The sequence below is a fragment of the Sphaerodactylus townsendi genome, linkage group LG15 (genome assembly GCF_021028975.2).
Source record: "Sphaerodactylus townsendi isolate TG3544 linkage group LG15, MPM_Stown_v2.3, whole genome shotgun sequence".
Taxonomy (NCBI): domain Eukaryota; kingdom Metazoa; phylum Chordata; class Lepidosauria; order Squamata; family Sphaerodactylidae; genus Sphaerodactylus; species Sphaerodactylus townsendi.
The window spans coordinates 37,106,954-37,119,289 of record NC_059439.1 but is presented as its reverse complement, the minus strand read 5'-3'; the positions used below and the strand labels follow the sequence as shown (position 1 = coordinate 37,119,289).

Genomic DNA, 12,336 nt, shown 5'->3' with positions numbered 1-12,336 from the left:
ACCCAATGAATAACCCCCTCTCGGCACACACAAATAATTAGCAACCCACTCTCGGGAACTGGTGAGAACCTGCTGGATCCCACCTCTGTGTGTAGCCAAATCAAGCAAACATTCAGTGTCATTTTGAAGGCCAACCACATTTGATTCCATGGTGGCTTCTTTCCAGTGATGCTTCCTTCTGAAGAGGTGAGCCCTCGCTCTGGAAGCTCAAAATAAACGTGCCAAAAAGAACCCACTGGACCTCTTGTTTTCCCTTGTGGATTTCCTGGCAAACGTTGGCAGGAAGGACAGACTTTCCCTGCCAGGGGCCCTGTCTGATCCCTGCGATAGATTTGTGCTGGGAACTATTCAACAAGTTGCAAGATCTAGACATGAAATCATGCCCCCTTTCCCCTTTGGCATGTGCTGTAGCTGACATAGAAGAGGGGGATGCTTTAGAGTGGGAAATCCAGCCCTCCTCCTTTGTAGTACAAGCGTGTGCGACACACTCTGTCCCCGGGATGGAGGAAGAAGATCAAAGCAAGGGGGAGGGAGGTGAGAAATTTCCTTAAGGTGGTTGAAGGGGAGGGGGCGGGTAGGGACGGTTGGCGCTGGGAGAGCAGGAATTGGAGGGGGAAAACCTATAAAAAGGCCCCCTTGTGCCTTTGAAGGGAGAGAACGGGGCAAGTTGTGTCTGCAGGCAGAGCAAGCCAGAGAGGGTCCACGCATCCTTCCTTCCATCCGTCCGTCCGTCAGTCCATCCGTCCTCTGGGTCCAAAAGTTATGAAGATGAAAAGCCCGAAATGGGGAGGCAAAGAGGACAAGAAGGTAACAGTTTGGCTGGTTTGGCTGAGGGTCTCTGAGGATTCTGCTCTTAGTTCCTTTTTGGGGTCGGTCACAGTTCTCTCTGAACTCTCTCAGCCCCCCACCTGCCTCCCCAGGTGTCTGTGGTGGGGAGAGGAAGGGAAAGGAGCTGGTGAGCCACCTTGAGTCTCCTTGCAGGAGAGAAAGGTGGGAGATAAATCCAAAACTCTTTTTCTTCTTCTGCTTTTTTTCTTTTTTTGGGTGGGAGGTAAAGTTGCCAATTCCAGGTTGGAAAATTCTTGGAGATTTGGAGGTAAAACCTGAGGAACACAGAGTTTTGGGGAGGGGAAGGCCCTCAGAAGTGTAGAGTGCATTTTTCCCAGGGGAACGTACCTGGCATCAACCGTGCCGCCAGGAGTTCTCCAGTCCCCAGCTGGCAGTTGGCAACTGGAGGGAGAGAGCTGGGCTTTCGCCCTCAATTGGAGCTAAGAGCAGAATCCAGGCTTGGTTTGGTGGGGGGACTGTGGGTTTTTCTGTTTCAAAGCCTCTACCTCCCTCTCTTTCTCTGTGGCTTCTCCCGGCTCTTGCCTTTCCTGTCTGCCATCTCCCTCTTTCTCTAGCTGCTGAAGCCCTTGATGGAGAAAAGGCGGAGGGACCGCATGAACCAGAGCCTGGACCGGCTGCGAGTCCTGCTCTTTGAGGCCACGCAGGACGAGGTAAGAGACGCTCCCGTCCCTCCTGCCCTGAACTTCTCCCCGCAAAGCAAATCATACAAAGAAGATTTTATTTTCATTCCTCCTCTTCCCCTTCTCTTTTCTCTCCTCCCTCTTCTTGTGTCTTTGTTTTTTTCTTCGCAGAGACTGAAGAACCCCAAAGTCGAGAAAGCAGAAATTTTGCAAAAGACAGTCCAGTTTTTGAAGACCCAGCCTCTATCAGGTATAATGTTTCTGGTATCCTTTTTCTTTCTTTAATAATAATAATAAAATAATAATCAAGGAGATTCATAGGCCCTTCAGGGAACGTGAAGAAGCCGAAATACAGAATACAGACTAACTCCCTTGTACATGAGTTTGCTATATGCTGTTGGTTGCCAACTTTGGGTTGGGACGTTCCTGGACATGGGGGGTGGGGCACAGAGAGGGTGAGGTTTGGGGGACCTCCGTGACCATAAGCAGCCTAAGGGAGACTGGTTGAACTCTTGCAACCCCAGGGTGTAGTGATGGTCACAGGCTTAGAGGATGTTTTCAACTGGCTAAGTCAAATTCATGGAGGAGTCTGTCAAGAAGTGTCTGAATGGAACCTCCATGCTCAGTGGCAGTCAACCCCTGGGAATCAGCAGGGTTGGAGAAATCCTGCCCGCCCTGCAGGAGAGCTTCTTGAAAACATCTGGATGGCCGCATGGTGGGCGAGGTGGCCTCCCCACCCAATTTTCTGGAGTATTTCCTAGTGCTTTGAGCCAATGTTCCCGTGTAGGCAGAGGGGAGTCTGAGGCCTATCCGAAGCTCCCTTTTCATCCTGAGAGCATACATATTCCCACTTGAACCTGGCAGAGCGTCCTTCTGGGCGGTCAGAAATCTGCCGGTGAAACTTCACCTGTTGAATTTATCTCCCTGCAGCTGTGAAGGGCCGAGGTGTAGCTCGTGGGAGGCATCAACAAAGTCCAGGGCTGCTATGCAGAGGCACCTTGATTGGTCCACCTTGGTCGGTCTCTTGCCTCCTCGACAATCCTATGGGGGGTTGCCTTAAATGACCCCAAACTCAGCAGGAGACCTTTGCCTAGCCCGGAATCGCACCTGGTGACTTTCTTGTATTTCTGCTTCTCGTGCAGCTGTGTGGGGTGGGATGTGAGCCGATGCTGGGAAATGTGTTGTTGTTAACTTTATTTATACCCCACCTTTCTCCCCCAGAGGGCCTCTGAAAAGGAACTAACATACTTCTCCTCTCCTCCATTTTATCCTCACAGGGCTGTTGTGAGGTAGGTTAGGGTGAGAGCCTGTGACTGGCCCGAGATCACCCGCCAGCTTCCACGGCAAGTGGGGATCCCAGTCAGTAAAAAAAACAGGGCCCAAAATTGGGGAAGAAGTCAGCCATAGAACCGTTTTGAGTGTTTGGCGGTCCGTCTGATCAGAGACTTTCCGAGAGAGGGGTTTGTTGACAAGGGTCCAACTAAAATGTTGCTGTCTTTCTTTATTGTCGTTGAATATACCACAGAGACAAAGCTCAAAGAGGATGCCCTGTTCCAGAAGTACCACAGTGGCTACCGGGAGTGCCTCACCCAGGCGAGCCACTTCCTCCGAGCCAGCCCGGGCGTCTGCACGGGCAAAAAGGCCTACCTGATGGAGCACATTTGTCACTGCATGGAAAAGATCACTGCCAGCCCCCGGAGAGAGATGCACCAGCCTCCGCCCGCAGCTGCCAACCCCAGATACGAGCGGTACAGCCCAGATGTGTTTGCTGGGTGCAGCCCGCCCCTTGGGGGTGCTGCGTATGTCCTGCACCCAACCCCTGCCAGTTACTCTGCCAATCAAGGACACCAAGCCCGGGGCTCTGGCCCGGCCCAGCAAGACGGCTGCGGCCGATCGCAACAGAACAAACTCTCGGAAGCGCGAAACTCCACGGTACAGACTCCGCAGGCGCTGAACGTGTGGAGACCGTGGCCTTGAAGGAACCCTTCCTTGCAATCCCCTTTAAAATAGTATATTGAGATTCTCTATATATTGTATATTATGGGTTTTTTAAATCAAGCCAAAGCGTTGGCCTGTTTGTTATTTTTTTTGAAGGCGGTGGTAGAAGTGGAGGAAGTTCCTGGTTTTTTTCTTGTACATATTAGCCAAAGAGTTGATTTTTTAAAAAAATCTCCCCTTGACATCTTGCAGTGCGGGCCAGTCAAATGAACCTAGACTTTAAACACAGAACCCTGAAGCAAGGAGAACCGACAATGTGTATGTGTGTGTATATATGTGTGTGTTTGTGTGTGCGTGCGTGCGTGAGAATGTGTGTGTTAGGGTTGCCATCTTTCACAGGGAGCCTGGGGAACTCCCGGAATTACAACAGATTTTCAGACAGAAGAAATGGAAACTTTGGAGGGTCAATTGTATGGCATTATATCCTGCTAAAGTCTCCCCCCAAACCCCACCCACTCCCGGCTCCCAAATCTCCAGGGATCTTGCAGCCTGAAATTGGCAGCCCTGATAATGTATAGTAAGAAATAAGCGAGGGGGTTTGTTTGTTTTCCTTGTGATATCTTTTTTTCCTTCCAAATTTGTGTATATTTTCTAGAGTGGGGGCTGTTTTGGAAAAGCAACATGCCGTGGATCCTGGCTCGCTTTGAAATAAGCGATGGATAGGTTGAAAAAGAGACTATAAAAAGACTTTTTGAAAAAAAATATGCATTGTAGGAGTGGCTGACACCCGACTCAGTCCTGCGTTTGTTCAGACATGGGTGCTAGATGGCGGCAAACATCAAGTGCATGTGTGAATGGCCCTTACATACTGTCCAAAGCAAGTGCAGTATGTAACTTTCTGTTCATGCTTCTCAAGTAGAAGGAAACCGAATGGTGTGGGAACTGGGTGGACATAAGGGGTTGCTAAACAGGATCCTTTCATAGTTTGGTCCTGTGGGTGATGATAGTTTCTGCTCACATGGGATGAATAATCCTACCATTGCAAGGGAGTGTGCATTTTGCTAACGTGTGCATGGATGGCAACTAACTGTGAGCCTTCTCTGCCATCTTATGGCTTGCCCCATGTGCCAATCTGTGCAGTTACAGTACTGAGGGTTTGCATGGGTGGACATCATTCCAGACCACTTGCAAAAGCTAGGTAACTTTATAATTTACAGTCCTAAAAGGACTGCAATCTGATCTTCCTTTGCAGGGGGTGGGGGTTAGTCCCTTGTAAGAAAACCACAGCTGAGACTCCTAAGGTGCCAGAGAGAGAAAAAGAGAGACATGCCCAGAAGATCAGGTAGAAAGCAATTGATAGCCTCAGATAGCCAGTGATGGAAAATAATAATAAATAAAGCCTTCGACCAATAATAATTATGTTTGTCAAAAAAAATTTGCAGTAATAAACAGGAATTAAAAAAAAAAGAATGTGGAGTAGTTCTCTTTATTTTGAAACATGACCAGACCTTTGATAGTCTTACATACTCTTCTAAAAAACATTTCTCTACGTGAAGGCATTGGTGGTTCAGTGGTAGAATTCTCGCCTGCCACGCGGGAGGCCCGGGTTCGATTCCCGGCCAATGCAACTCAGTTTTTTATTTCTGCTTTCCCCCTTAAAATGTTACTTTTTTCTTTCGTCTTTTCATATCGCTGCTGACTAGCCCCTGCCAAAGAGCCTTTTACTGATGCATTAATACCCAGGAATCGCTACTTTCTCCTTCCGATTTTGCAATCCAGGATCGGATGTGATTGCTCTTTCCTTTGAACACCCTACAAGGGGTTGCGAAGGGTGACTTCAGGGTACTTGCTACCCCCTCCCCCATAAAGTTGCGGGGCCTGGGAAAGGGCATGCATTCTGGCCAGAGTTTGCCCGCGGTGCATCTGAGCAAACGGCAGGGTCTTTTAAATTTTAAAAAAATCTACTACTTTCTGCTCTTCCCAAGCAGCTGATTCTCGAAGCCCAGGCTTGGTGGTGAAGGCCAGGTGCAGTTTTGCAAAAAGGCAAACAAAACCTGATAAAGGCACAAATCCTAATCACAAGGCGCGCGGAGATTTAACCCCCCCCCCCCCCCCCCGCTACCCTTTGCAGTGAAGTCAGAAGGGGGTGGGCGGTTCTATCTAGAAAACAAATACGCTTCTTGAGGTCCTACCGATTTAAAACGGGGAGAGCAAAAGAACGAAGGTCGACGCTCGAGGATTAAAATGAGAATAAAAAGAAGGCACCGCTGGGATTCGAACCCAGGATCTCCTGTTTACTAGACAGGCGCTTTAACCAACTAAGCCACGGCGCCACTTGGCAACCTGGTTAGACCTATTTTCATCTCACTATGTATACAGGCAGAAACGCGCCCTTTGTTGCAGCTTTTTTTTCCATGATGGGGAGGCGGAAACGTTTGGCCGGTGCCCAAACTGCAAAGGGGGGAGCAAGAAAACGTGTGTCCCCCCCCTCACCCCCACCCCCACCCCGGCTTGCCGATTGCAATTCCCGTTGCCTTTGCCGGGTTGCTGGAATTGCAATCAGGATGTTTATTGGGGGAGGCATGTGTATTTGCTGTATTTGCAGTTGGGGTGGCCCGTCACGCCCCCACGGAGAGGGTCCTTTGTTTGGGAACCGGATCTTGTTGCCATCTGTGTTCTGCAATTTAATGGTTCATAGGGTGCCCCCCTCTGCAATTTGCGTTACCAACCTCCAGGTGGGGACTGGAGATATCCCCAAAGTGTAACTGTTCCCCAGGCCACAGACGATGCCCAGTTCCTCTTGTTTTGCCGGCAGGAATCTCCAGGGAATGTTCCTAACCTGGAATTTGACAGTGACCCCCTCGCCCCTTTTGTTTTTTGCCGTTCAGGGCACAAATCTCTGGGACTCAATGCAATCAGGCCGAGGGAGTCCGAGAACTTCTGCCGTAATAAACTTGGTAGTTTTTTTAAACGGCCCGCAGCCTCCTTCCGCCCTCGCCATGGCGCTCTGGGAGGAGGGGGTCTTTTCTGCCTGGACCTACAACCGCTGCTCTTTCCGCCTGTGGTTGCGACTGAGAAGCGAAGACAAAAGAAAGTGCAAACCTCGCAAATTGAACGGAAGTGGGAGGTGAAGTATAAGGGCGACACCTGAGCTGTTTGAAAGCGCACAGGGGGATGTAGCTCAGTGGTAGAGCGCATGCTTCGCATGTATGAGGTCCCGGGTTCAATCCCCGGCATCTCCACCTATTTTGCTGGTCGCCCCTTCCCGCTCTGCTCTCTTGCTGCTCCACGTGGCCTTTTGCAGAGGAGGAAAGCGAACACAGGAGGGGGAAAAAGCTCCTCCGTGTTGTTATTTTGCAGGCTCTCCGCGGAGAGTGAGTGAGAGAGGGAGGGACAGGGGGGAGGGGGGTGATGTGGCCTCAAGAAACCAGCCCCGCAGTTAATCCACTTAATCCGAGGCACACCCATCAACCGGAAGAGATTTTTGCAACCAAAGATAAGAGTCTGGCTAGTCAGGAAAGCAAAAGGTCGCCTGGTGGGCACTTTCTGGCAACCCGTTTTGTACCCCCTCTTTGGGGAAGTGCGCATGCGCAAACATCAGTCTTTCCCATTTTTGCGAAATCTAAAGTATACGAGCAAATGCGCGCCATCAAGGGCGCCGCTAGGGGATCAATGCACACGGCGCTGCCGCAAATTCACCGCCTCCCAGAGGTCTTCACATCTGGAAACCATGAGATTAGATGCGTCGCGGCCAAAAGATGCGCTGTGAGCAGGATTCGAACCTACGCAGGGAGCCCCCATTGGATTTCAAGTCCAACGCCTTAACCACTCGGCCATCACAGCTGGATACCCAACAATCTCCGTACCATTTTCAAAAGTGCATTGCTCTGCGTTTTCTCTTCCCAATAACCTTGGGAATTATAACCATAGCCCTGTAAGGTAGGCCAACGACGACCATAACAATCATCCTCAAGAGACATCGTAATAGCTGGAATCATCACAGTCGTCACAATTTATTTGCTCATTTTGCTTGGCCATTGCGTTACTTTATTGCAAAGGGGAACAACATATGTTTTTAAAAAATCGGTGAGAATTTGAATGCCACAAAGGTGTTCAGGACAGGTGTGCGTGGAAAGTTTGCGACTTCGCGCCGAGCACTACCACGGTAGCGAAGGGGTTAAGAAGAAGGTAGCTTGCCCACGAGCAAGATGGCGGCCAAGAGGTTGCCCTTTCGTTTCTCACCATCTCGCGATACCGCGCGAGTTGGCGTCCTGTTGGACAAAAGAGGCCGCCGCGGGGCCAGAGAGGTTGCTAGGGGCAACGGTGAGGCCTAGCGACGAGGCCTTAAGCCTAAAGTTGGGACATGGGGGCCGGGTCCCCAAAAAGGGAGGGGAGGGTCTGCCCCCATTAGTAATTATTGTTGGAGAAAAGGACGGCTGGGGTAGGAAGAAATAGGGGTCACTGGAAGGGTTGCAAGATGTGTTAATGCGGAGGGATAATGCGTGTGGATCCCTTGGGGAGGCGGCATGGCGGGGGGGAGGCGGGAGGGGTTTTTGACGTGGTTGTCTGTGGATTATTTGATCCTCAGTCGCCCTCAAGGAATTTTAGATCGTTGCTCGAAAAAAAACCCTTAGTTTTCCCAAGCTGGAAATTATTTACTCCTCCCTCCCCAATTGCTCATAGTTTAAATAAGATGCAACCCTAAATAACCAAGGGGTTGTGGTGGATCATCTTTTGTGAGAAATCCCGCTTTGTGCCATAGTGTAAAGTAATCAGACATATTTTATTAAGGCACCCCCCTCCCCCTTTTCCCCACCTCCTTGCCAAGTATATTTCATGCACTGGTTGTTTGCAGTTGTGAACACCCAGTATTTGCCAGCTGGCATTCATGAATCCCATGGAAGTAGGAAATAGTTACCACCAGTGTTTCTGTTGTGCTTTTTCACTGATTTTTTTTCTGTTGCTTCTAGGATTTTATCGCCTGTGGAGCGCTGGAAGAATGCCTTTGGTCAGTGGATTAGTGCCTTCCCGATTCCTGACCCTGACAGCCCACCTTGTCATTGTGATCACACTCTTCTGGTCCAGGGTGAGAAACATTCTCCTGGCTACAAAATGCAGAGTCCTTCTGATTTCCGGAGTCCTTCTGACTTGCTTCCAATTGTCCTTCCAGTGCGTTGAAAGGAAACCTTGGTGTGGCGCGCAGGGAATACTTCTCCCCAATTGGAATGAAGTAGTTGGAAAGGAAAAGTGGGGTTGTTGCTTTCTGGCCAGAGGACCAATCTCTCTCTCTCTCTCTCTGCCTTCTGTGTTGCAGGAAAACAACGTCCGAGCTTCCCTACCTTTGCAGTGCACCCAGCAAGAGTATGAAAAACAGGATACCGAGTGAGTCTTACTCTGGGGGCTCTGCCTGCTTCAGTGACCTGTTCAGCCCTTCTCTGACTTCTTTGCTTTAAAAAGTATAGATGAAGACAGAAATGTTTGAGGGTGTTGCCATACCATCTTTCTCATCTTTAGGTTTTCCCCCTAAGCTCCTTTTAAAGTGTCTGTTTATGAACATATGTTCCTAGCTGTAAAACAGAAAAATAAAAGGTGTCTGTCTCCCATTGGGCTGTGCGATGCTGCTGTTATGGCAGCCCTATCTAATTGGAAAGCTTATTCTCTTTCCTCCTCTGTTTTGTTCGGATGATCTAGCACAATTAACCTTAAATGGTGGCACCTCTGCATTGCTAAGAGTGATTGGAAGTGCTTCTTTTCCAGCAGATGGGCCCCATTGTCCACCATTTGTCTCAGCCTGGCAGACACTGGTTATAAACCCAGGCAGACTTTAAGAAGGGAGGGGAGGAGGACTAAACGTGCCAAACCATATTTGGCCTCCCACCAACTTAAGTCACCTTACGAGGGACCTTGAGACTGGGCCCAGCTTTTCATGTGGCCTCTGTCATCTGCTAATTAAATGACAAGTATGTACTTCTGGACAGCAGGTCACTATGACTCTGGTCCTTTCATTAAGGACACAGTTGCAAGAATTTTCTTTGTGAAGCTCGAGGCAGGGAACCGACTGTCTCTCTTTTGGCAGTGGGGAATTCCAGACAGTGAAATCACCAAAGTGTCCTGCTATGATCCATGCTTGCGTTGATAGCTTAAAAAAACTGGTGGTTTGATAGATTGAAGAGGCAGCCTGTCACTAGGATAGAAATAGGAGTCTTGAGTGAATTTAAAATTATATTGGATCAGATGCTGCTGGACACAGGACATTGATTCTGCTAGCCATTATTTCTGTTTCAAGTACACAAAGGCAGAATCCTCAAACACCCGTGTGTTAGATTTGAGTCCAGGAACACCTTAGGAACCAACAATTTGTTGGGGGGAGGAGGGGTATGAGCTTTCCAAAGTCAAAGCTCACTTCAAAAGCTTAAACCTCAAAAACCTCTAAGATGCTGCTGGACCCGAGCCTAGTTGTTCTTTTGCTGACCAACACGGTTACCGACTGAAACGATGCAGAGTGTTTGTGTGAATACGACTGATCACTGTAATTGTGGTCAAGAAGGCATTTGCCTCCCTAAGCATCAGGTGGGGGAGTTGGGTCTTGACTCCTCTCTATGTTTCCATCTTTCCAGGATGGTGGTGGCCTTATCCGTGACCCTGGGGCTCTTTGCTGTGGAGCTGGTCGGCTTCCTTTCTGGCGTGTCCATGTTCAATAACGTTCAAAGCCTCCTCTGTATCCTTCATAAGCAGTGGCTAAGTGAGACGGAGTGCGGGTGGGGGATCGTAATTTATTTGCTTGTGAGTTAAGAGAGCTGTGACCAGGAGGAAAGAGTAAACACTGATGCCTAGTTCTGGCTGTGTGAATTTCCACACGCAGGTACTTATGAGCAGGTATATAGGTGTACCTGTGATCAGTTTAGTTTTTATTTGCCACTTGTGCAGGCAGACATACTAGGGAGTGAAGCTCTGTGGCATTGCCATGCACCTGGATATGCTTTCCAGTTAACTGTGGAAACATCCTTTACTGTTCTGGTCCTTCTTCTGTAAGATAGTGGCACTTTTAACATCAGATGCTGGGAATGGAGGGCGCCACCAGGTTGCAGCCGATCGGTGGCGATTCTAGACTTTTCAAGAGACATTCAGAGGTGGTTTGCCATTGGCTAACCCAGCTTAGCTACTGAGATCTGATGAGATCAGGCTAGGCCAGTGGTGGCGAACCTATGGCACTCCAGATGTTCATGGACTATAATTCCCCTCAGCCCCTGCCAGCATGGCCAATTGGCCATGTTGGCAGGGGCTGATGGGAATTGTAGTCCATGAACATCTGGAGTGCCATAGGTTCGCCACCACTGGGCTAGGCTGTGCTGTGCTGTCTAGGTCACTGCAGACATCAGGTAGGTTGACATAAACATTTGGACTATATAGGCAGGCTCTGAAAACAAGCAGCTGTCTCCCGTCAGGTTCTTGTGGGCAGGTGCCCTTTGACTGTTGTTCCTCCCTGACGGGGTGCCACCTCCGCTTCAGCAACCGGATTGCACGCGTCTGCCGCCATCGCGTTGCTCTTCTTCCTCTTTGAACAGTGGGATGGCAGCCAGTACTGGTGGATCTTTGCTTTCTGCAGGTTGGTTGAGAGGATGGGGACCTTTGGAGGCAGCGGCTGTTTCCCTAACTTGCTCCCTACTAGCTTTGGCGGCTCACTGCAGCGCCTCCATCTGTCTCTCCTTTTTTGTCTTTGAGCGCTGGGAGGCCGGCACTTACTGGTACATCATGGCCTTCTGCAGGTAGATTCACATGAGTGTGTGTGTGAGCACACAAACTATGCAAGAGAGAAGGGGCTTGTTTTCTCTCAAGGAAAGGAGAAAGCACTGGAGACCACGCCTGTCCCCAGGACTAATTCCCTTCTCTTTCCTTCTCCAGTGCCTTACCTGCTGCTATTGAGGTCCTCCTTTTCATCTTGGTCTTCGGGCTGAAGAAGAAGCCCTTGTGAGGAATTGTGGCTCTGAAAGGGGGCATGCCCCCCAGAAGAAAGGGAAGCACAGAAGCATTCCAGTTGCAATCAGAGAGTGTGAGGAGTGTGCCCTGTTGGGCTCAGTTGGATGACTTCTGACCCACCCCGGCTTTGCTGTATGTCCCTGGGACCAGTTCTGTAAATCTGGTGTGTTCTGCTGGCCCCCTCGAGCGGCAGCCTCCTGGTATTGCATCCTGTTGCACGCCAACAAGACATTCCTGTGCAGTGTCTAACTTTTGTATCTGCAGGGCCAAAATCTCCCATTGGGATGAGTCACCCTGGCAGACCCATGTATACTCTTCATATAGAACCAACAAATTGCCTTGCTATGAATGTGTATATTCTTGGCAGGTTGTGTGTAGAAAACTACACTTTTAAAACTTTATTAAAACACTACATTTCTTATAAGTAGGCCTGGTCTCTTCCTGTTTGTGTTGTCTCTGTGGACCACTATTGAGTGGGATTTACCTGACCTGGAGGCCATCTGTCAAAGATCTGTAGTTGAAACTAATAATATGTTAAACTCCAGTGTCATCCAAGAACCACAAGCTTCCAATGTTGTCTCTTCGTTCTGTCTGGCTCCTGTCTGCATCATTTGCCCCTTCCTGCTTGCTCACCTGTGGCTAGTAAAGAGAGAGTTTGTGCTATAAGGTTTGGGGTGTGACCACAGATATTTGGGCCCAAATCCCTGCACCCTAGTCATATTTCAAAGTATGCTACCCCAAAGGCTTGAGGATAAAGGGGGGATAGCCCTGTGAGAGAAATCCTGAAGCTTGCTAAGGCTGAGGGGTGCCACCTAGAGCATCTGAGACCCAGATTACATTACAATAAAGGTATTCAGGTCTATCCTACTCTGGTTCAGACCAGACCAGGTATTTGTTATGGTTCAGAGCCATTACCAGGTGCCTGATGGTGGTAGGAGAAGGCTCTGATTGT

General features: G+C 49.4%; 2 protein-coding genes and 4 non-coding genes across 8 annotated transcripts; 4 read left to right on the top strand and 2 right to left on the bottom strand.

Annotated features, from left to right (window-relative positions):
* Nucleotides 1–672: 672 nt before the first annotated feature.
* On the top strand, nucleotides 673–4,877 carry LOC125445072 (transcription factor HES-7.1-B-like). Its single transcript, XM_048517902.1, has 4 exons — nucleotides 673–807; nucleotides 1,404–1,499; nucleotides 1,641–1,719; nucleotides 2,995–4,877. The coding sequence occupies exons 1-4, from the start codon at nucleotides 763–765 to the stop codon at nucleotides 3,444–3,446; spliced, it is 672 nt and encodes a 223-aa protein (XP_048373859.1). The 5' UTR covers nucleotides 673–762; the 3' UTR covers nucleotides 3,447–4,877.
* An 86-nt stretch (nucleotides 4,878–4,963) lies between these two features.
* On the top strand, nucleotides 4,964–5,034 carry TRNAG-GCC. The gene has a single exon. It is a non-coding gene; the product is annotated as a tRNA-Gly (tRNA).
* A 632-nt stretch (nucleotides 5,035–5,666) lies between these two features.
* TRNAT-AGU lies at nucleotides 5,667–5,740 on the bottom strand. The gene has a single exon. It is a non-coding gene; the product is annotated as a tRNA-Thr (tRNA).
* An 837-nt stretch (nucleotides 5,741–6,577) lies between these two features.
* Nucleotides 6,578–6,649, top strand: TRNAA-CGC. Its single transcript has one exon. It is a non-coding gene; the product is annotated as a tRNA-Ala (tRNA).
* Nucleotides 6,650–7,168: 519 nt separating this feature from the next.
* Nucleotides 7,169–7,250, bottom strand: TRNAS-UGA. The gene has a single exon. It is a non-coding gene; the product is annotated as a tRNA-Ser (tRNA).
* Nucleotides 7,251–7,669: 419 nt separating this feature from the next.
* On the top strand, nucleotides 7,670–11,808 carry TMEM107 (transmembrane protein 107). Of its 3 annotated transcripts, none has more exons than XM_048516413.1 (6): nucleotides 7,670–7,730; nucleotides 8,378–8,493; nucleotides 8,722–8,789; nucleotides 10,025–10,125; nucleotides 10,917–11,013; nucleotides 11,310–11,808. In XM_048516413.1, the coding sequence occupies exons 2-6, from the start codon at nucleotides 8,407–8,409 to the stop codon at nucleotides 11,377–11,379; spliced, it is 423 nt and encodes a 140-aa protein (XP_048372370.1). In that variant the 5' UTR covers nucleotides 7,670–7,730; nucleotides 8,378–8,406; the 3' UTR covers nucleotides 11,380–11,808. The 3 variants fall into 3 exon arrangements, with proteins under 3 accessions (XP_048372370.1, XP_048372369.1, XP_048372368.1); XM_048516412.1 differs by lacking the exons at nucleotides 7,670–7,730; nucleotides 10,917–11,013 and adding exons at nucleotides 7,735–7,848; nucleotides 11,077–11,173; XM_048516411.1 differs by lacking the exon at nucleotides 7,670–7,730 and adding an exon at nucleotides 7,735–7,848.
* The last annotated feature ends 528 nt before the right edge of the window (nucleotides 11,809–12,336 follow it).